The sequence below is a fragment of the Agrilus planipennis genome, unplaced genomic scaffold (assembly GCF_000699045.2).
Source record: "Agrilus planipennis isolate EAB-ADULT unplaced genomic scaffold, Apla_2.0 scaffold145, whole genome shotgun sequence".
Classification (NCBI taxonomy): Eukaryota; Metazoa; Arthropoda; class Insecta; order Coleoptera; family Buprestidae; genus Agrilus; species Agrilus planipennis.
In genome coordinates, this window is record NW_020440372.1 from 284,607 (window position 1) to 308,482 (window position 23,876).

General features: G+C 33.8%; 1 protein-coding gene across 1 annotated transcript in view; it reads left to right on the top strand.

Moving 5' to 3' along the window:
• Positions 1-237: 237 nt before the first annotated feature.
• The window catches only part of LOC108736971 (E3 ubiquitin-protein ligase hyd), a 95,195-nt gene continuing 71,556 nt past the window's right edge, over positions 238-23,876 (top strand). The window contains 9 exon segments of the mRNA XM_025979658.1: positions 238-513; positions 1,175-1,375; positions 1,433-1,569; positions 1,687-1,847; positions 2,582-2,790; positions 2,926-3,086; positions 6,857-7,038; positions 11,616-11,884; positions 14,525-14,829. Of these exon segments, the coding sequence (XP_025835443.1) occupies positions 452-513; positions 1,175-1,375; positions 1,433-1,569; positions 1,687-1,847; positions 2,582-2,790; positions 2,926-3,086; positions 6,857-7,038; positions 11,616-11,884; positions 14,525-14,829 (1,687 nt within the window). The 5' untranslated portion in view covers positions 238-451.

Here is a 23,876-nt window from a genome sequence, read left to right on the forward strand (position 1 = left end):
CTAATGGACATGCCCAGACATGCCTTAGCGGTCAGAATTATGGTAAACCAAAAAAAGAGATGGAACGAAGTTTCGGACAATGCGCGTGTCATGAAAGAGATAGCACTAGTCCGAAACCCTATGCCATCTCCCTCACTTTTCGAGCCAAGAAATTATTACAATGACATACGGCTACGGCACGTCCATTACTATATGTCTATGCTCGCGACTAAGCTGTCTATGACCTAGACCATAGAATTTAGACGCTAGTTTGAGTCTGTAGGTGTAGGGCATGTCATATTGTATCTCATAAGTATCGGTAGTTGAACACTTTATAGAAACGAAAAAGCAAACAAGGATAAAGTTTTCAGCATGGCGGAAGATACAGATTGTGGATTCTAAGATGTATTGTGGCATAGTTTAAACTTGTTAATAGTAGTTTTTAATTCTGTCAAACAGTTGTATTAACGTAATGTCAGCGTTACAATTCGTCGTCCATCCTTTACCAGGCTCTGAGGAGCAGTTTAATGATAAGTAAGTTGAGAAATATTAAGTGATCTTATTAGACATTCTTTCCTCCATTACACTATATTTTTCCGCATACTAAAATGGAGACGCAATTTAGCAATCGGACTAGCCTTTATTATCGTTCGAAGGTTTTGTTTGTTACAGTTAAATCTGTGAAAGTATCACATTTATCTATATATTATATCATGTACCTTCTTCAAACTGATGAATTGTTAAATTAAATTTTTGATTCTTTTTTATTTAATTCTTATTAATCTGAGCATATTAAGTTACAATTGTATATGTTTGCTTTAAACCGTTTATAACTAAGTTTATGGCAGAAAAATGGGTGACTTATTTCATTTATTGTGGAATTATAGATATCAGGTATTCTTTCTAAGTAATCTCATTTGTATATTGAAATGAATTAAAGCTTGATTTACAAGTTTTTATTCCAAATAGAGTTAACTGATTTATTAATTTAATGTGCTATTTCATATAACTCGTGCATTATTTGTATAGATAAGTTTGTGTATAGAAAATCTTTTTTATTTTGTTAGTTCATTTGTGATAGTCTATTGTTTCCTTCTGAATTCTGCTGTGTGTATAATATTTTGGAATTAATTGATTTTAATTAATTGTTCTTTTATTTCAATACATTTTCGTTTTTTTTTCATGTCTAAATTAGGCTTAAAGAAGTTGCTGAACGAATCAATAGGTTCGGACAACAGCCACATGGGGCCTTTATCAATTTACGTATAGGTGTCAAAAGAATAGTTCTTGGTCCATCTCATATTGCCCTTTTACTTGAAGATGGACGAGTGTGCCGTGTTTCTTTTAGTGTGATATCTGATAGACTGGATTTGAGTAAAACTGACCCCATTAAAAGGTAAATAAGCACAAATATAACATTAACAGAAATATTATTTTGAGAAAGAAGTTCCAGCACTGGGGGAGGTGGTTCTCATGGAGGTAATAGTAATTCTGGAGGTTCTGGAAACAAGCCTTCTAGTAGTAGTCGACAGATTAGGACTCGTGCAAGAATAATGCGAAATACAGCAATAAGAGGTTCTGGACATGGAGGTAATTTTATTTAAAATTTTGACTCATGTTTAAACAATTTTACATTATTTATTGTTAGTTAAATACAAAATTTTTAAAATATGACACATTTTAATACTAGTCTGTATACTTTAATAGGTGCTCGAGGTGCACCTGTTATTATTGGAACAAGTTCATCTGGTAGTAGTGGACGCCCAATGGTGACTGTCCCAGCACCGTACGTTCCTGAAGAATTAGTGACTCAAGCACAAGTTGTACTACAAGGAAAAAGTAGAAATTTAATTATTAGAGAATTGCAAGTAAGTTTTAAAAATAACATATTGACATGGAGTAGTGAAATTGTTACCAATCATAGTCATACATTAAGGTTAATGTTATACCAAAACTGAGTTTCATAGTTTGTATTGAGCGTTCGGAAAAAAATCTAAAGTCTTGAGGTTTTGATTTTAGTCATTTTAGTAATTGCGGTACAACTACTTTAGTAAAAACAACTTAATTTTATATATATTATCTATTCCACGAAAGAGCGGTTGGATGTGGACCCATCAGCGAACTTCATGTACACTATAAATCGACTAACAAAAATAGAGACAAATATAGAAGATAATAGTGAACTTATAAATGACATACGACTAGAGAGTATAATTTGATAAATGATTCAAAAAATTTAACATATCTTGAAAGAGATACTACCAATTTTAAGTACTACTTTTACCTCTTCTTTTAAAATTCTGGTTGATTGTGTTTCTCTAAATAACTTATAGTGATTACAAGAATTACAATTATTTCTAGAAAAATAAAATTGAATCGTCAGACAAATATCAAAGAGATTCAGTTTATGTACCAAAAACTTTTCGAAATGAACACGTGTTTCGTTTACTTTTATTGTAAGCATTATCAGTATAATTTTTTTTGTAGTTCTAATAGAGTTATGTGGAACATCAAAAATATATAAATAGTTTTACAATTTTTTAAAAAAATTAAATGCAATTAATTTTGAGAATCATGTACTGTAGTATGATATATTTTTTAGCGCACAAATTTGGATGTAAATCTAGCTGTAAACAATTTATTGTCACGTGATGATGAGGAGGGCGAGGAAGGGGACGATGCTGCAGATTCTTACGTTCCTGAAGATCTCATTTCGCTCTTGGATGGCGGTTTTCACACAGATCACTCCGTTATCATTGATGCGGATGCGATGTTTTCTGAAGACATGTTCGGCTATTCCGGAATTAGAAAGTATGTCTGAAGACGTATTGTACGTTCGCTTTATTTTTGTTTCTTCTCTCTTGACTTTTAATTTATTTGCTTAAGTATTTTAACTTGCATTTTTGGGCATTGTTTGACTTTGCTCAAACAAAGCTCTTTAAATAGTCGTAGCAGTAGCAACAGGGGTCGTCTGTCAGATCGTGACAATCCTTCAAATTCCGATCGGGATCGAGAGAGCTTTACTCGTTGGAGGGAGCGACAGTACTTTGGTCCGCGACGGTGGTTAGAGAATGCACTAAGGGACAATGGTTATGAAAAAGATCCGGGTGAGTAAAAAAAATAGTAAACATTTTGTTTTGTGATGTTATGTAGTTAATTGTTATTTCAAAAGGGATGCACAATAATTCAAAAGGTATACACAATAACTCAATACCTATATGTTGTCACCGTGTTAATTTGTTTGTTGGCACGTCTCGAAAATTACCTTGCGGTATGCTCTTAAGAGAATCTCCAATTAGGAAATGAGTAGGAGTGAGAACAGAAAAACCATTTAGATTAAAGGAAAGCGGGGTTAGAGGACGGTAGTTTAATATTGCCTCAGTTTTAATTATAAATATATTAAATTGTTCATAGAGAGTCTCCTACAGTTCGATATATATGATATTTAACTTGTTTTATCACAGTCTCCTATAAACCTCCGAAATTGGGTGGACGTGGTAGTATAAAGTAAATCTACATCTTCGTCAGATAAATTGTGCCTGATTTTCTTATATAAATCGGATGAAACTAATGTCTTAACTTTTAAAATTTGATCTTTTGACTAGATGGAGCCTTTGTCGAAAAACACAAAGACAACTGCATACATATGATTTTTTCTCCTTTATTATAGCAGTATTAGCATCTAGCGAGGAGAAGTTAGATATAGCTTAAATAAAATAGATGCAAAACAGTACTTCATGAAAATAAATAAAAGTAAAACAAAAATACTGGTATGCACGGGAAGAATAATTGTGTGGTTTTATGAAACCACGATGCAAGTGAAACTTTTCGAAAAATTATTCGTTAGAGGGCAATAAAGTTAAAATCGCGTTCTTAATCTTATCTTAATGATTGGAAAATGGGAATGGTAATGGGAAATCAATAGTAGACAAGATATCCAACTATAAATTTTAATTTCAATCTGCGTATGAAAGTACGGAATGCATAATAAATACAATCATTCAGATGCTAGACGCATGTTAATAACTGAGGACGATATTTATTTACATCATTGAATCATTTTGAACTTCTATCAATTCTATTAATATTTTTATTTTCGCTTTGAGTTTCACAGTCTATAAATGTATTTGTTATGCACTTGCATGAATGAGTGAGAATATAAATGCTACACGGTTAGCTCATGCGAGTCATGGGCGCTGCTATATTCCCCCTGGCTGCTCTGCCGAGCGCCTTTCACCTTTGCCCTACTACGCGGTCGGCTGTAATGCGACATGCGATAGATGAACGAAAAAATTTGAGGCGATGTAATAAAAGTTTCACTTTAAAAAGTAGGGAAAGGGCGAATATAAAGGTAGGAGACGAAAAATTAGAAGTGGCCGATTTTAGGTATCTAAAAAGTCAGATAAGTCAGGATGGAAGGAGTAGTAGGGATATAAAGCAGAGGATAACGCAGGGTTGAGTCGCCTTCAATAAAAAGAAATCACTTCTGTGCTCGCAAACGGTTAATTTATAAATTCAAAAACGGTTGTTAAAGGTGTACGTTTGGAGCACGGCGCTGTACGGGTGCGTAACATAGACAGTGGGCATGGCGGAAAAGAAAAGGTTAGAAGCTTTCGAAATGCGGTATTACAGGCGAATGATGAGGATATCGTGGATAGAAAAGGTTAGAAATGAAGAGGTATTAGAAAGAATAGGCGAACAGAGGACTATATGGAAGTCAATAAGAAATAGGCAAGATAGGTTAGTAGGACACCTTCTAAGGCATGAAGGTCTAGTTAGAGACATATTAGACGCAGAAACAGGAGTTAAGAGAAGACCTAGATTAGATTACTGTTTGCAAATAGCACAGCCGTCTCTAATACAAGCCATGCTGAGAAATTTGGCAACAGCGCATTGCTTCGATGTGAGAGTCCTATTCTGCGAGTATTAGTTGTTATTACTACACGTAGTTACACATGATTTTTAAACACCCATTACGATAAAAATTAATTGAATTATTAAATAACTAACTAAATAACATCACTGATAGTATGTGACATTATTTAAAATACACATGTATGTATTAAGAATAAAATAGAAAAGACAAAAGATTAGGTGTAAACATTGTTAGGTACCTACATGAATTTCATCTCGATAATTGTAATTTTATTAGACAAATTTCCACACCTCAATTGAAGTATTGCCAAGGCGCGTTAGCTTATTTGGGGTTCGCCAATAGCCCTGCCATCCCATTAGAAAAAACTAATTACAATTTCTAATTTACGGATTTTTGCTGTCTTACAGTTAGCTGAATTTGAATTGGAGTGGCGGGACTTGCTTTCTATAATTTATAATTTTAACGTAATCATTAAGCAAAACATTAGCAAAAGAAGATAAAATTTGGAAGAATATATCTTTATAATGTTTTCCAAAACTAAATATTTTTGAAAATAGTTAATTTTCCTAAAATTGGTTTTTGGTGTTCAGCCCGTAAACATTGTGTCTGCAGATTTTCGTTATTACTTATTTCTTCAAGAATGGCATAAATGTGAAAAAAAAAAACTATACTAATATTATCAGTAGGAACAGAAAGTCCTCCCCTTTGTAAATAATCAAAATAAATATCTCCAACGCAAGAGCCTTTATTGTTTATTATGAGCGAAACACAATTGTTGCAAGTTATCTTTTTACGAGCAGAATGAACTGCATATCCTGAAATGGAAATTTTTAAGGAGTCATCTAAATCACAATTCATTAAAAAATCGGAATTTAAAATTTCAATAAACTGACTTATGTTTAAGGGAGACTCTTCAACAATTTAAATTCCTGTTTCATTATTCTCTGGTAATTTAGGATATGTTAAAAGCACACTCAAAACATTACCGGCAGTGGATACTTTTTTTTACTGTTTTTATAATGTCACTTTCGTTAAAGTGATGTATGTAAACTCCAGAATATTTTCATGGAGTCCAATCTTTGCGAGGTATAGTACTTATGCATTTTTTTCGCATTTCATTATTTTTTTGGGAATAAAAATATAGACATACTTGTACTTACATTTTAAAGATGATTTATAATTTGAATAGCAATTGGGAACACAACGACGAGAGGCATTTTGTTAAGAAATAAAGCAGAAAGTTTACAACCAAAACACACAATCTGACCTAAAACATTTTCACTTCTTTCACATAATAGTTATAATCATCCTTATTGCACATTTACTGCACGATATTTCCGCTAAAATTAAAATATTATAGAACAACGAAAAAACACAACAACTAATGTATTAGGTTGTAACTCTCATTAACTGGGAAATCCTGGGACTCCCACAGTGTTGCCAAGTAAACCTTCAGCATGGCTTGTAAGTAGAGACGGCTGTGCAAATAGTTAAGGATATGGGTTGTTCTGGTTTTAAGGAAATGCGACGATTAGCTCAGGATAAGAAAGAGTGGAGGTGTGTGTCCAACCAGTCTTAGGACTGACGACGTTATGACGATGATGAATTACAAAAGGACCGCAATAATCTAGCTCCACATTTTCAAAAGGACTAGATTGAATTAATTTATCTTTTGGTAGTATTCCCATGAGATAATTTGGTTGTTTAGGATAACATAAAGGGAAATGGGAAACTTTCGGGTTAATTCTGTTACTGTAAATAATTTTATAATTATAAGGAGTTGCAGTATTGATTTCGTACACGTGCTATTTGTCGTTAAATGCTATAAATCCATCCATTCATTCATTTTTTAAATAGAATTTACGAGTAGATTAAGGTACTTTTTGAATGATATGCATATGAACAAGTTTACTTAGATCTTTTTTATTAGTTTATTAAAAAATTAAACGCTGTATGATGTTGTTTCGCGAGTAATTTATGGGATGTTTTATTTTCATGCAGAAACTAAGAAAAAGGACACGGCAAGTCCCCTGTGGATATCGGAGGAGTTAGAATTCTGGCCTGAAGAATCAGGAAAGTTCATGCAAATAGCTTCGCTGTATAGTGAATTAATTGCATTGTCATCCAATGGGCAACTTTATCAGTGGCGCTGGAATGATCCCGAGCCATATCGACAGGCAGACGTAAGTAGAATACCCTGAAACTGCATGATATTAGTTAACAAAAAATACAACGTGTAATTATACAACACCCTACTGAAGTGAAACTTCTTTAAACACACAAACATACCGGGATAGGGGTTAGGGAATTGGTTTAATGGTATTATTTGTACACTACGAATTTAAATTTTATACTATACATAAAAGATATTTCAATAAATATTATTAACAAATTTATTGTGTTATAAACAATTAAATTGTTTAAATCGGTTTTAAACAATTGTCCCCACTTCCTTTTTAACATCGTGTAACCATCGTGTTTTACATCAAATTTTTCCATCAAAAACGTGATTTTAATTGATGGAGAAATTATTATTACTACTGGAAAAAATATATATTTATCCAGCGCGGCACGCAACATTTGCGCGGATCTACATTCTGGAATCTTTTCAGAACTCGTAACAAAAAAGACTACAGTCTCTAGAAGCTATATTCTCGAATCTTTTTGAACAAGTCCAGCTCTTATAAATATTTACCGCGAGGTCGAAAGATACTAATTTGAGTTGTAGGCTTTTTGGGCTTTCGCTGCGTTATTGACGACCAGACCGTTGTCCAGTATGTTCTGAGTAGATTTTAGTGAAAACACGGAATTTGTTAAATACTATATTAACATTTAAATTTTAACTTTTAAACANGCATTCATCTTCAAAAATATATACCTAATGCATGGATTCACCACCAGTTTGTGGATGGTACTGCCAGTGTAAAGTGCGTACACGAGTCGTGGGCTGTTGTGCACATGTAGCTGCAGTTCTCTGGTATTTAGGGCACAACAAGTACTTGGAAGAAAAAAAATGTCAAATGGTCAATTACAGTGACTACATCTTCGACGCCACTATGTCACAGTGTTCTGATAATAATAGCGAAAACTCAGATTAACCATTCTTACTATTTTGTTATGGAGTACTTATGCATATGTTAGTAATCGTTTGTAATTAAGTATTCTTAATTGAGAATAATGAGACAGATGAAAATTAATAAAAAAAAAACTAGTATCGGTTTATTGTAATAGGATACAACTTGTGAATAGCGAATACTATTAGTAGCATACGATCTGTGTAGACATTTGTATTGGTGGCTATAATCGCCCATTAAGCATCATAAAGTGCGAAAATCACATTTACATATGTTCAGACATCTTATTATTGATTAAAATTTATCACTCATGCTAATGACTAAATTAAAGTAAACTTCTAATTACCGAAACGTTTGAAGAAAGTACGAGAAATCGTCTATCAAATGAAGGAAGTGTAATACACCTTGTGGAAACTAATAAAAATTTATATTGAAATAATTATTTAGTAAGAATTACAAAAACTGCAAATAGTCGTCTTATACTTGAGTTATAACGCTTTAATAACTAGTTCAGGGTGCGGTTTTGGCAGACTTCCGAGTTTCATACATGGTAGAAATCGGAACTTATGTACCCACATTATGAAGACAGACGCATTCGTACACTTACATGCGTATCTACATAATGTATCTTTCATGTACTTATGGCCTTTCACTTATTATTAAATTTCACAACACTGATCATGCCACGATAATAACGCATTCCATATCTGACAGTTGTAACTGACCATCAAATCTTAAATTTCGTGTCTGCTAGAATAGCGGATAACAAAAATAAATCCTATTGCGACTTTTATGATTCCCATAATATTAATTTAATTTACTAGGTACACGAAAAATCCTGCATGCATTTGGTTGACTAATAAAAGTTAAGTTGGATTAATAATGTTGGATAAATCCAATTACAGAATTTCTGAGCTCTCTTCACTGAGCTAAGCATTTACCGAAAACTAGAAAAAAAAATTTTGGGTGTTTCATTCCCACCAGCCAGTAATGCTGGTGGGCGGGCAGTCCCTCCGGACTACGACGGAAGGTACAGCGGAAGACTCTCTTCAGTCTCCTTTCAGGAATCGTGGGAATGGGTGGGTGGTGGTTCCGGTGAGAAAGTTGAGACTGAAGAAATGAAGACAGAAGAGAATGAAAGATTATCTGTGGAATATGACTGCCTCAGTATTTGCCTGAGTGGTCTAAGGAAACCACAGAAAAATTTGGACCAAGGCAGATGGACCCGGAATCGAACCGGCATCCTTCCGAATGCTAAGCAATGATCTAAACCTCTAGGCCATGCCGCTCGGTCGAAAACTAGAACATCCCACATCCTTAACTATTTGCGAGCAGTAATCAATTGTAGGTCTACCTCTACTCCTCCTGACTCCTGTTCCTGCATAGGAGAACAGAGGACTCTAAGGAAGTCAGTAAGAAATAGGCGAGATANTCTCTAATACAAGCCATGCTGAGAAATTTGGCAACAGCGCATTGCTTCGATGTGAGAGTCCTATTCTGCGAGTCTTAGTTGTTATTACTACACGTAATTACACATGATTTTTAGACACCCATTACGATAAAAATTAATTGAATTATTAAATAACTAACTAAATAACATCACTGATAGTATGTGACATTATTTAAAATACACATGTAGGTATTAAGAATAAAATAGAAAAGACAAAAGATTAGGTGTAAACATTGCCTAAAAGTACAGATAAATCTACTTGTAAACTCAGTATGAACAGGCGAACTGATGACATTTCTATTATAATTCGATAATAATTATTTAAGTAAATCTAACACGTTGAAAGCATGTGATGAATCCTGGTTAGCATTTTATCAACAAAACGTCGTGACTGAAACAGTCAGTTCCCAATCAATAGTGTGAAATATCTTTGCACGGAATATTTTTATAAATCGTGCCATCTAATTCACGACTTTTATACAGTACATTATTTTGTGATATTTTTAATGATGTCAGTGCACTTCCTGAAATAGAAATTCTTTGAAGAACGTTGAACTTTTCGCTTTATTCGCAGTTTTCGCCAATTTGGACAATTTCAATTTAATTTATTTACGTCTCAAACGTAATCTTGTTAAAGAAGAAATGGATCTTAAAGACAACTGATGATCCTTCAGATATATAGCGAAACTTCAGTATGTCGTGGTCGAGTCCCAAAATGATTGAGACTATACTATCCAGTGCAGGATTTATACTTTTTTTAACAGCTTGACACTACAATTTGTTCCACCCCTCCCTCCTCCCATGACTGAGATCAGATACTAATAATATGTATCTGAATAATGTATACGAATACCAACAATAACGCCCGGATACCGGAAACAATGCTTTTTGCTTCAATATCGGCAACGAAATACTTTTTCCATCTTTTACTGTGACACAAATAATGCCACAACGTACACCGATTTCGTGCGAGAATAATTAATTGTAACCGTTGAAAAATAAACAGTATCCCGATATAGACACTATCTCTAGAACAATCTCTGATTGAAGAGTAAAGCCGCAAAACCTTTTTTTGGTGAATATCGGCTTTGGAAATGGTTTGAGCCTGCTCAACTCTTGCGTTTGACGTTGTTGTATACAACCCATTTTTCGTCCCCAGTGATGATGCGCTTCAAAAACGGATCATTTTCGTGACGTTTGAGAAGCGAATCGCAGTCGGAAGTGCGTCNAAGATAAAACAAAACTACCACTTAACAAAACGCAATTTATTAGTTAATATGTCACCTGCATCTTAATATGATCGCGTTCTTAACAAACATAATAATAATCCGCCCGTCGATAGAAGAGTAGTTTCTGCGCGCGCCGTCCTGCGGAGATCCCTAACCTGTGCCCCTCGCTCCTCTTATCGCGCCCAGAAACTCGCTGTTCCTTCAGGGGCGTCTCATGGATCCCAACAGTACATATAGTACAAAATATAAAGTTGTTTATAGAGTACAGGTGTTAACTGAGATCGATGAATGAATGATCGCATTCATTAGCATATATGCATAATATAAGAGCGGATTGATAAATTTCCGCATATCAAATTAGAAACACTAAATAGTATAAGAATGATTCGGCAAATAACTGACTCATGATTAACATAGGCAGTAGAGAATGGGTGATTAATTAATAATAGTTATGTTAAAGATTAATTAGTTAAATTAATACCCATTACAAACGCAAGAAGTAATTCTGTTAATGTTTAATTCTTTCGAAGATATAAGTGAAAGATAGAAATAAAGCGACCTTACGAATCAGATCATCGCGGCGAATAGGAATTATTCGCAGAAATTTATAGAGGGTTTTATTATTGGTCCAACATTTTCAATAAGAGGTACCTAAAAATGAATATTCGATTAACCAAGAAGAGTACGAAAGGAATCTTGCCAAGCAAAAATTAAAACAACAATGCTATAAGACACTATAAATTTTTATAGTTGAGGTGGGCCCATTTATTTAATCCGCTTAATTTTCCACTTCACTGAATTTGTATCGTTAGTTGATTTGTAGATGTTATGATATGAACGATAATTTTTTATTAAAAACTTTTGATGTTTGACAATAGTCCTGCCTTCTAGGTTAGAACTGCGTTATGAAAAGTCTTTATTTAACTTGGCATATATTGTGTAAGATATTGTTAATAATATATTTTTATTAATGAATAAATCTTCAGTGCATATCATATTCCTTTCAGAATTTGAATGTTCATCATCCAAAGACGTTATATTTGGGACTGTTGAACGAAAAAGTGGTACATTTATCAGCGTGTTCAACCAGGTGTTCAGTTGCGACTGAATCTGGAAAAGTAGCTACCTGGATGGACGAGCTTTTGACTCCTGCAGCTAGCAAACTAGAACATCCAGCGCAGGCATATTCCGAATTTCAAACAGACCGTATTACAGCTTTATACACCTGTCCTCTTTATTCTTTGGCAAAATTAGAATCTGGATCATTGTATTGGTGGTAAGAAAATTGTAATTTTTATAATTTATAACAATAATATGCCTCTTAAGATAATTTCCACGTCATGTAAGCATTGATTCAACAATTAACCTTCAGGTGTTTTTATCGTAGGAATATCGTAGCAAAAAATAAGTAAAATTTAAAATTTAACTTGCAGTATGTGCATTTCGTACAAATTTATAATTTAAAAAAATCTTCAGTGGCATGCTTCAAAATTGATATTTTATGGCATGAGTATTCAAGGACGTCGTTAGTCAATATTACAAGAAAAAATATCTTAATTAAAACATTTCAGGTTTGTTGTAAATTTTTCAATGAATCTAATCATCGCAAGACGATTGAGGCGACTTTTTACCATGGTACTTCTTAGCCAGATATTTATTCCTCCCAGGCTGCTAATATAAAGAACGGAATACGGTAGGCGTGTTGCAATTACCTCAGCGTTATGGAACCAGTTGTAAATACTGCTATGTGATTAGTCACATTAGTCATTGCGCGTCTAAATTAAATCAGGGTTTATCTGCGTTATTCAAAAGACATTGGTATAATTTGATTTACGATCCTCTTCTCTACCATCATTTACCATCGTCAGTTATTTTATACCCGTTTGATTTAAAAAGAACTTTTGAAGCAATTGTATTTAGGGATAACTACTGAAAGATTTGAGACATACGTATTTAATTTTTTAATATGCTTAATTTAGTTTGTCAAGCACTTCCTGTTTTATCACGAATGAACAACCTAGATCCATAAGCATGTGGGAAGTAGCTTCACTATTAACATACCATGCTGAGTCATGTACATTATTTACACTTAAAGTTGTAAATACAGCTTTCTTTCCACTTTTGCTGTTCTTTTTGAGCTTTTCGAGATTTATTTTTATTTGCAGGACTTCTTTATTTACGGGCACTGCTTTTTGTAGTGGCCTTTTTGTTTGTAGCACCAATGCCTTTGAAGTTTATTGTTTGTAGCGAATGTACATTCACTGTTATGTTTGTTATTCTGCTGTGTTTTGCTTTTCAGCAATTTAGCATTTACGTAGTTAGAATGTATAACACTCCAATTGTAGCATTGTAGCATAATGGCAGCCAAAAATATTTATCTAATAGTTTTCCCAAATAGAGAAGTTATTGAGATAGAGCCGTAACTTTATTAGCATATTCCTATGTTATGCAAAATTCTCCAGCTCTATGAGAGGCCTGGGCCGTCCTTTGGCTTCAAATGCCTTTTCAAGGGCTTATAATGCTTCTACTTGCATCACGTGAGGGTACGTAGATTTGTTCAGAGAAAGAATTATTTTTGGAAAAGCATTTTTATCGTACAACAGTTCTTGTAATACTATATGCCTTGATCTTTGAGTTTTTCGACATTTATCCCGACATAAAACATCAAAATGCAATGTAATGACTGAATGCGCCACCACATTTGAATTGATCAATAAAAACTGCGTTGTCCAGGTGATCACGCGTTCAAGTTTGTTTTGATTTGATATATGTTGAAAGTAAATAAGAGTTTATATCGGACGATCTTTATAGAATTTTACAATTTTAAGCAATTTTTAACGTTTATGGGCTCAAAAAGTAACTTCTATATTCACTTTCTGTATGCCAGCAAAGTCGCTCATGCCCCTTTCTTATAAATTTCCTAATATTACCGGCATAAATTAATATTATTTCCTTACTATATAGGGCCCAAAGAAGAATATTTTGAAGGTCGTTTTTGCTTAGATGCGTTGGTAAATTTGACCTAATTTACTAGACCTTCATATTAAACATTACGGGTTTTAAAATATGTATTAAGAAAACACTTTTAATTTCCCGTATCTGTTGGTAAAACAAAATACTAGTAATAAAGTATATACACAATATCCTTCAAATAATTACTAACTATAAAAATAAGCGAAATAACTGTATACTATATCAATATATACTGAACCTAGACCTGAATAAATTCAACGCAAAAATAAAACTGAACCAAAATATGAATCTTAAAATTTACGAAAATTTGTTTTATTACTTTATTCTTGGTTCTATTCAATTTAATCATCGACAAAGAGTCTTTATTTGGGGGAGTTTTTCGGAGTTTTGTAATAAAGGAATTATGTTGTAGGTATTCTCATAATTACAAACTTATGTATTATCTTGTTAACCAAATGTTCTTAATAGCTTGCAACAGCAAAATTTTGCGATAATATCCAGTAAACACCATCATATACTATACATAAACTTTCTACCGATCGTGTACAATCTGGTTCAACCAATTTCGTCGATTTTTCAGATTTCGAGATAATTGCGCATTCTGCATTTTATTTTCTTTGATTGTAAATATTTCGGTTAATAGTCGAATTTCACGCAAGAGTTCTATTTGCTTAGTTTTTGCTATAAATTACGTTAAATAATTGAGTTTTGACAATAGGATCGATGCCCAGTTGACATGGAATTGTCAAAATTATTTTTGTATTATGATTTCGTTGTAACCAAGCATGATAAACTTAAAGAGATTATTTTATGAATGATGAAATCAGCTACTTCTGATCATTTTCTATGATTTATTGATTAGTCTTTCTGATATTATTTCCCCAATGATATTATCTATTAACTACTTTGTCATTTTTATATTTATTAATGTTTATCGTTTAAGGGGTGTATTGCCGTTTGCCCAAAGGAAACGCTTGTGGGAAAAATATCGTACGAAATGTCGTAAACTACGACCGTCCACCAACCAATCGGATATTGTGGCAGGATCTCAAGTTTGTATGAAAAACAGCCCTATGTATCATCCAGGAGCGATAGGATTTACTGTGGCTGCTGGTATTCCCAAGGTTGGTCAATTACAGAATTCAGCATGGACTCTGAGTGACACTTGTACCTTTAAAGTTATCAGCTCTAGTACTCTAAATCCAGATAAGAATAAAGAGGGCGGAGTGCCAAGCTCCAGTGGACTAGGTAAAGTCATGAATTGAATTTAATGTTTTATTAAATTTTGGGTTTTTATGTTTACAATATACAAACTGTTACATTCATATCATTCAATCAGTTATACGAGGTGTCCTTAAGGTTTACCAAAAGTCTTTCTCAATCTGGTTCGCTCATTGCATTAATATAGAATTTAGGAGAAAGGAAAGGTATGCCCATCTCTAGTCTCGTTCTATGAATTATTTTACGGTAGCGTAGCATGTGTGGTATATGTGCAATTATACAAAAACAATTCTACCGTTACTCTGTGGTGAAAATTTTGCAAAATGCCAGTATTGTCATTTAGGTGAAACAGTGGGTACATACTCATCAGAAAATGATTACAAAAGTTAGAAGTTGTTAATTCCATAGTGAACAAACTTTGGACCGGATTAGTCAACAAAAAGTTGAGGAAATTTAAAGAACTTGTGTGGGGAGGGGGGGATAAATATACTAATCTTCGTGAAGTAACTATTTTTACAGATAGACCGTAAGTAAAACTTTTGATATTGGAATTTAACGAATATGTGAAACAATCACTTAATGACCATCAAAATAAATAAAACGGCCGATATTGAAGTCTAGTGAATACAGGGTTTTCCATGTAATCATCTCATTAAAAGTTTTTAAACTTAACTATCACTGGAGATTTGAAAAGCGCCAAAACCTAAAAGTTGACGCTCTCTCTAATTAGAATACTTGCATCCTTGGTTACTTCGGGTTATCCGGAAGTCGACATCAACTGGCTTATTTTAAATGGAATGTTTTTTTTTTTATATTTTTAAAATCAATATTGATTATACAATTCTATCTTAAAATTTAATGATTTTTGAGATATTTCGATTTATAATAATATATTACGAATTTTTTCCAGAAAATGATGACTGTTTATTTAATAAACATTTATTTTCATTAAATACAAAAATTAAAAATTCAAAAATTTATTTCCAATTGCGACAACTTAATTCTTTTAAGCAGTGAACAGTAAATTTTTTTTTTAAGTACAATAATACATCATATTTTTTACGTGACCCTATAAATAGAAATCGAGGGGTGTTAAGTGGGGTGACTTGGGCCAATTCTAATAAGAAATAAGCGAGATAGGTTAGTAGGACATCTTCTCAGGCATTAAGGTCTAGTCACAGACATATTAGAGGCAGAAGCGGGAGTTAGGAAGGGTAGAGGTAGACCTATATTAGATTACTGTTCGCAAATAGTAGGATTGGAAATGTTGTTCTAGTTTTAGGGAAATGCGAAGATTAGCTTAGGATAGGAAAGAGTAGAGGTGCGTGGCCAACCAGTCTTAGGACCACCACCTTATGATGATGATGAGAGCAAACACATTAAAACTAAATATACAGGGTGTCCCAGTTATAATAATTAAAAAAAAAACCATGGGTTCCTGACACAAAATACAATAAAAAAGTGTTATACAATTTTTCAATCCAGTGACAATTGAGCTCGCGAATCGTCTTTGTAAATTTGAACGTACAATTTGTTTTATTACGGACCTGGATCTAGGCGACCAATGTCGCTCAGCTGATCTAGTGTGGATGTAACAAGTACCTCCCGGGAAGAAGCCGAATGCACTTCCACCTTGTAAAAAAAAGGTAAAAGTGAAAAAGAAATGCGTACCTTTTTTAAAAAATGTTTAAATTGTCCGCCATTCGCTTCAATGCAACACTGACAGCGACGTACCCAGTTGCTGCGAATTTTGGCCCAGATACCGGGAATATTTCGAATTATCCGATAGGCATTGGTAATGTAACTCACCACCAACTGACGGTTGAATAAGAACCGTACTAGAATGCACTATCACACTACTAATTGTCCTTATTGTAATAGTCTTTTATGAAATGACCACTAAATAAATAAACTAACACTAACAAACAAGTAAATTCCACAACAATCCAAAGCGAACTGAACAACCTGTTAGAATCTACAACATTATGTGCCTTGTTTTCGAGTCACTTCCAGCAGTGTAATTATACGAGGTTATATCAATACTTAGCTTTTTACATTTAATGAAAACAAAATAACCAAAATTGGTCCTTCTGGACACACCCTTGTATTACCCCACGTGGGGTTAATGAGCCCTGCCAGGCAAAAGTAACGTTTAACACATGTGAATGGTCAAAGTAGGTCTGCATCTTGTCTCAACTTTTACAACCATAACACATACATTTGTTTTCGTACACTAGTACGTTATGTTACAAACTTTTACCAAACGCTGGGTGGTGAGGGTTGTTTGTGCACCGCTTCTAACTATTCCGTAGTTGTTAAAATTTCTTTTCTATTTAAAATAACATAATACTCGACGTCATGGACTACATTAGGTCCACTTCAGTTTACGATCATGGGATTTTCGATTGTGATAGGTATATAGTTTTTCTAACGTGTTTCAGTTATCTAATGGATCTTAACGCGAGTGCATTTTCTTCGGCTGATCCGTAACTTAATACCAAACATAAACAATAACATCACCCCAAAAACCAGCTGATTCCAACTTACTGAAGGTGAATTTTTCTACGATCAGCTGGCAATCGTAATTAATTTGCGATTGTGCAGGGCCGGCATCGAAACTGTTATAATTTTATAATTTTTTATTTTGTTTCAAAAGTCAAAAGTGTTATAACATTTTATGTTCCAAATGTCCGTAGGAATCTGTGGTATAAATATTAATTATTATAAGTGGGACACCCTATATATTAGAATTTTGAATCCACAAAACAATATGACGATTATGTGAGTCCCAAAAATGTAAATTTCTCTGATTTACAAACCTCTCCCTCGTAAATTTAAACTCGTGTGTACATATAATTTTGTATAAAAAAGTTGATCATCGTGTAATCGTATTAATATGACAACACAAAATTCAATTTTTCTTGTATTATCCCCTTCTCTAAATGCTTGGAAAGCAATACAGGAATATGGATGGAATTTATGATGCAACATTCTGTAAACCGATGTGACAGATATTCCCAAGTCATTTGAGGCTGCAAGAATGGAACTTCTAGGGTTGGCGTTAAAGTAATAAGCTAATACATTAATTTTGTTATTTTCGTCTTCAGTTACGGGTTTTTGTTAAAATTTCTTTGCTCTATTTCTAAAACGTAAAAACTGTGCTTCTATTCGTCTGAATTTTTTTTTGTTCATCAGAGGCAGATTTGGATACCTTTTGTTAAAAAGACAACAAATCCTCTCTACAACCTTCTGACATTCTCCATAAATGTAAAATACATTTTAAAATGTCGTTATTGGTGTAATTGTTCTGTTCGTTTTTCATTTTGAAATATCAGAAAACATTCATAATGGAATTTAATAATTTCCAGTGCGTTCTAGTTTACAAACCAAGAATATGTTATTATGGAAATTCCAAACGAGTTAATATTTTTAATTGAAAAGATACAACTTATTATTTTTTATTAAAAAGGTACAGGTTCGTTCATAATATTTGACGTTTATATTGCTCTGACATGAAACCCTAACGCTGTCACAACTAATATAAAAACGTCTAACAGGGCGCTTAGTGCACAACAGAAACTATTACAGATAGGTATAGGAAATCCTTATGTTAATCGACGCATAATTTAATTCTACCTTCACTGAAGAGATAATATGCAGGGTATTCCATTAAAAAAAAAACTTCCGCGTGTTCGATGTTTTGTAAGTTGGACGCTACATTTTAACATCCTCTATAAATTTATGATACTATAGGTACAATGCTAGATAGAGATAGGTGTGAGATAGTTGATCACTTAGTATGACTACTGCAGTTTCAAAATTAGCTGCATAATTCGCTACCTAGAATGGAAATTCATGTCTATTTAAAAAGGTTCGCTGAATTTAAAACTATCATAAAGAAAATAGTATTCCATTTAAAATAAGCCAGTAGATGTATTTTTCCGGTATAACCGCAGGTGACCGACGATTGTAAATATTTTAATTAGAAGAAGTGTCAGCTTTTAGGTTATTTGTCGCATTTTCAATCTCTAGTGGTACTTTCAGTTTAAAAACATTTAATATAGTTAAGGCGTGAAATTGTAATAAATAAACAAACAAACTGACATTTGTATTTATAGTATTAGTTGGGATGTTTGTATGGTTTTATATGTGAAATACACATTTAGCATTTTGGTTTTTGTGCTACAGTGACTTAGATCGGTCGGTCGACATTGAACGTAATTACGCTGAACTTGCTCGTACGTATTGTAGAATCTCCCTTTACGGACACCTCTCATAAACGGGCATATCTTTCGAGTGTACACATTTGCCTGGTCCCGGCCGCTTTTCATAAGAAAAGCATTGTTATGGCTCTCCCATAAGCGGACACTCTTGTACGAACACGGCCAGTAATTTTTAAAAAAATTTATAAAATTTACTTGAACAGATAACTCAAAAATAAATCAAATTATATCCTATTATTTGAGAGCTATACGAGGGTGGTTCAATAAGTACCCGTGTTAGAAATGAGGACAACATTTTTTTAAATTTTTTAACCCCTCTAAAAAATAGGATTTGTCAAACTCTCCAAAATACGCCCCTGTCTCGGCGATGACTTCCTCGTTTGAGCTAAATTTTTTCCGGCGAGCTATTTCATCGTGTTAGGGAAGAAGAAGAAGTCGCAGGGAGCCAGATTGAGTTAGTACGGGGGATGCGGCAGCAACTCATAACGCAATTTATGCTACAACTCCGGCGTTTTCGTGGTGAAAAAGCACTTTCTTTTTCGCCAAATGCGGTCGAAGCGGTACAAGTATTGTCCAGTGATGGTTCTTACTTTTTCTAAAAAATTCATGAGGATAACGCCCTTCGCATCCCGAAAAATCGTCGCCATGACCTTTCCACTTTCTTTGGAGCAGATTCACCGGGAGAAATTCATTGTTTGGGTTGTTGCTTGGTTTCTGGTGTGTAATGATGAATCCAGGTTTCATCAACGGTGACAACTCGACGCAGAAAGTCCTCTCGGATCTCGCTTAAATTGCTCTAAACACTACTTCAAAGTTTACAGCCGAATCTGCTTGTTGTCCACGGCACCTATTGGGCCGTCAATTTTTTCATCGACAACTTATCATGTAAAATATTAATTGCCGTTCCGGTCAACACACCTACGGCCTTTGCTACGTCGCTCACTTTCGTTCGTCGGAGCGAGAATCATTTCGTGGACTTTTCAAAAGTCAAAAGTGTTATAACATTTTATGTTCCAAATGTCCGTAGGAATCTGTGGTATAAATATTAATTATTATAAGTGGGACACCCTATATATTAGAATTTTGAATCCACAAAACAATATGACGATTATGTGAGTCCCAAAAATGTAAATTTCTCTGATTTACAAACCTCTCCCTCGTAAATTTAAACTCGTGTGTACATATAATTTTGTATAAAAAAGTTGATCATCGTGTAATCGTATTAATATGACAACACAAAATTCAATTTTTCTTGTATTATCCCCTTCTCTAAATGCTTGGAAAGCAATACAGGAATATGGATGGAATTTATGATGCAACATTCTGTAAACCGATGTGACAGATATTCCCAAGTCATTTGAGGCTGCAAGAATGGAACTTCTAGGGTTGGCGTTAAAGTAATAAGCTAATACATTAATTTTGTTATTTTCGTCTTCAGTTACGGGTTTTTGTTAAAATTTCTTTGCTCTATTTCTAAAACGTAAAAACTGTGCTTCTATTCGTCTGAATTTTTTTTTGTTCATCAGAGGCAGATTTGGATACCTTTTGTTAAAAAGACAACAAATCCTCTCTACAACCTTCTGACATTCTCCATAAATGTAAAATACATTTTAAAATGTCGTTATTGGTGTAATTGTTCTGTTCGTTTTTCATTTTGAAATATCAGAAAACATTCATAATGGAATTTAATAATTTCCAGTGCGTTCTAGTTTACAAACCAAGAATATGTTATTATGGAAATTCCAAACGAGTTAATATTTTTAATTGAAAAGATACAACTTATTATTTTTTATTAAAAAGGTACAGGTTCGTTCATAATATTTGACGTTTATATTGCTCTGACATGAAACCCTAACGCTGTCACAACTAATATAAAAACGTCTAACAGGGCGCTTAGTGCACAACAGAAACTATTACAGATAGGTATAGGAAATCCTTATGTTAATCGACGCATAATTTAATTCTACCTTCACTGAAGAGATAATATGCAGGGTATTCCATTAAAAAAAAAACTTCCGCGTGTTCGATGTTTTGTAAGTTGGACGCTACATTTTAACATCCTCTATAAATTTATGATACTATAGGTACAATGCTAGATAGAGATAGGTGTGAGATAGTTGATCACTTAGTATGACTACTGCAGTTTCAAAATTAGCTGCATAATTCGCTACCTAGAATGGAAATTCATGTCTATTTAAAAAGGTTCGCTGAATTTAAAACTATCATAAAGAAAATAGTATTCCATTTAAAATAAGCCAGTAGATGTATTTTTCCGGTATAACCGCAGGTGACCGACGATTGTAAATATTTTAATTAGAAGAAGTGTCAGCTTTTAGGTTATTTGTCGCATTTTCAATCTCTAGTGGTACTTTCAGTTTAAAAACATTTAATATAGTTAAGGCGTGAAATTGTAATAAATAAACAAACAAACTGACATTTGTATTTATAGTATTAGTTGGGATGTTTGTATGGTTTTATATGTGAAATACACATTTAGCATTTTGGTTTTTGTGCTACAGTGACTTAGATCGGTCGGTCGACATTGAACGTAATTACGCTGAACTTGCTCGTACGTATTGTAGAATCTCCCTTTACGGACACCTCTCATAAACGGGCATATCTTTCGAGTGTACACATTTGCCTGGTCCCGGCCGCTTTTCATAAGAAAAGCATTGTTATGGCTCTCCCATAAGCGGACACTCTTGTACGAACACGGGCAGTAATTTTTAAAAAAATTTATAAAATTTACTTGAACAGATAACTCAAAAATAAATCAAATTATATCCTATTATTTGAGAGCTATACGAGGGTGGTTCAATAAGTACCCGTGTTAGAAATGAGGACAACATTTTTTTAAATTTTTTAACCCCTCTAAAAAATAGGATTTGTCAAACTCTCCAAAATACGCCCCTGTCTCGGCGATGACTTCCTCGTTTGAGCTAAATTTTTTCCGGCGAGCTATTTCATCGTGTTAGGGAAGAAGAAGAAGTCGCAGGGAGCCAGATTGAGTTAGTACGGGGGATGCGGCAGCAACTCATAACGCAATTTATGCTACAACTCCGGCGTTTTCGTGGTGAAAAAGCACTTTCTTTTTCGCCAAATGCGGTCGAAGCGGTACAAGTATTGTCCAGTGATGGTTCTTACTTTTTCTAAAAAATTCATGAGGATAACGCCCTTCGCATCCCGAAAAATCGTCGCCATGACCTTTCCACTTTCTTTGGAGCAGATTCACCGGGAGAAATTCATTGTTTGGGTTGTTGCTTGGTTTCTGGTGTGTAATGATGAATCCAGGTTTCATCAACGGTGACAACTCGACGCAGAAAGTCCTCTCGGATCTCGCTTAAATTGCTCTAAACACTACTTCAAAGTTTACAGCCGAATCTGCTTGTTGTCCACGGCACCTATTGGGCCGTCAATTTTTTCATCGACAACTTATCATGTAAAATATTAATTGCCGTTCCGGTCAACACACCTACGGCCTTTGCTACGTCGCTCACTTTCGTTCGTCGATGAGCGAGAATCATTTCGTGGACTTTTTTAATGACTTCCTCGGTAACCACGTCCTGGTCGCTCATCAAAAACGGATGTTCACCCACGTTTAAATTCGTTGAACCAATACCTAACTGTGGTCATAGATGGCGAAGTGTCCCCATAAACAGCATCCAACTTAGCTTTTATCTCCTCGCATTTTTCCCATCCAAAAACAAAAAGCGAGTTACCGAACGATACTGCTCTTTTTCCATCTTAGCCAAAATCACGAAACACGTCCACTCGAATGGCTGCCAAATCCAAACTAACCTATCAATTAGTCCGAAATTTGTTTTTGGCGTCGTTTGATAGATGGCAGCACACGATGATAACATCATCATCCCTCAGGAACGTTCTCTGTCTTCAAACACGGGTACTTATTGAACCGCCCTCGTAGAAAACATATATGTGGTGCACTTAGAGTTTCCTAAACGAGTATGGTCAGATAAGTTCCCAGAAGTATTACAATCTCAACGGTTTTAAATACAGACATACATAACAATCTTGTTGATTGTTTCATTCTTTTAATAATAAGCTACACTGCATCAATTCCTTTCTATGTAAATGCAAATTTGTTCTTTAATCTACCTCACCCATGAGACGAATTTTACATTTTATTTTTAGTGTAGTCTAATATGTATTTTTGTTTCTTATTCTTGTTATGTATTATACGTATACACACTTTTAAATGCTATTTAACTTAAATTAAATTAAAATTTTCGCCAGATGGGATCATCCAAAATACAATTATAATTAGAGTTCGGATTATAATACATACTTATATGTCAGCATATTTCTAAGACTTTCCAATAATGCATATGTATTTAAAATAAATGCATATTATACTGCATATTTTGATGATTTTTTAAGCATATTTGCATGCATATATTTACCATTTTTTAGTGTATATAATCCGAACTCTAATTATAATTATTAAATTCATTAATTGAATACTTTCTATAAAACGATGCTGAGGAATTTCTGATAAATCGTTTTATACAACCATATGCGCATCATTTTTTTAAAAAATAGATTATAAAAAAACTTCAAGTGAACTTTATTAATACTGATTCAGCATTTAACAGCCCAAACACACCAAATGTCCACATAAACTTGCATTTCATTAAGGGTAATACTGTTTGTGCATGTACATTGTACAAACTATAACTAAAAACCAAAATCCAAAAAAGAGACGTGTTTTTGTCCACGTCTAATGAGGGCCCTTTTTTAATTTTATTCCTTTTGCCATACTCTACATTTTCTACTTTTATAAAAAGCATAATGTTTGCCTACTATATTGACATCAATGGTTAGTCTAGTTTA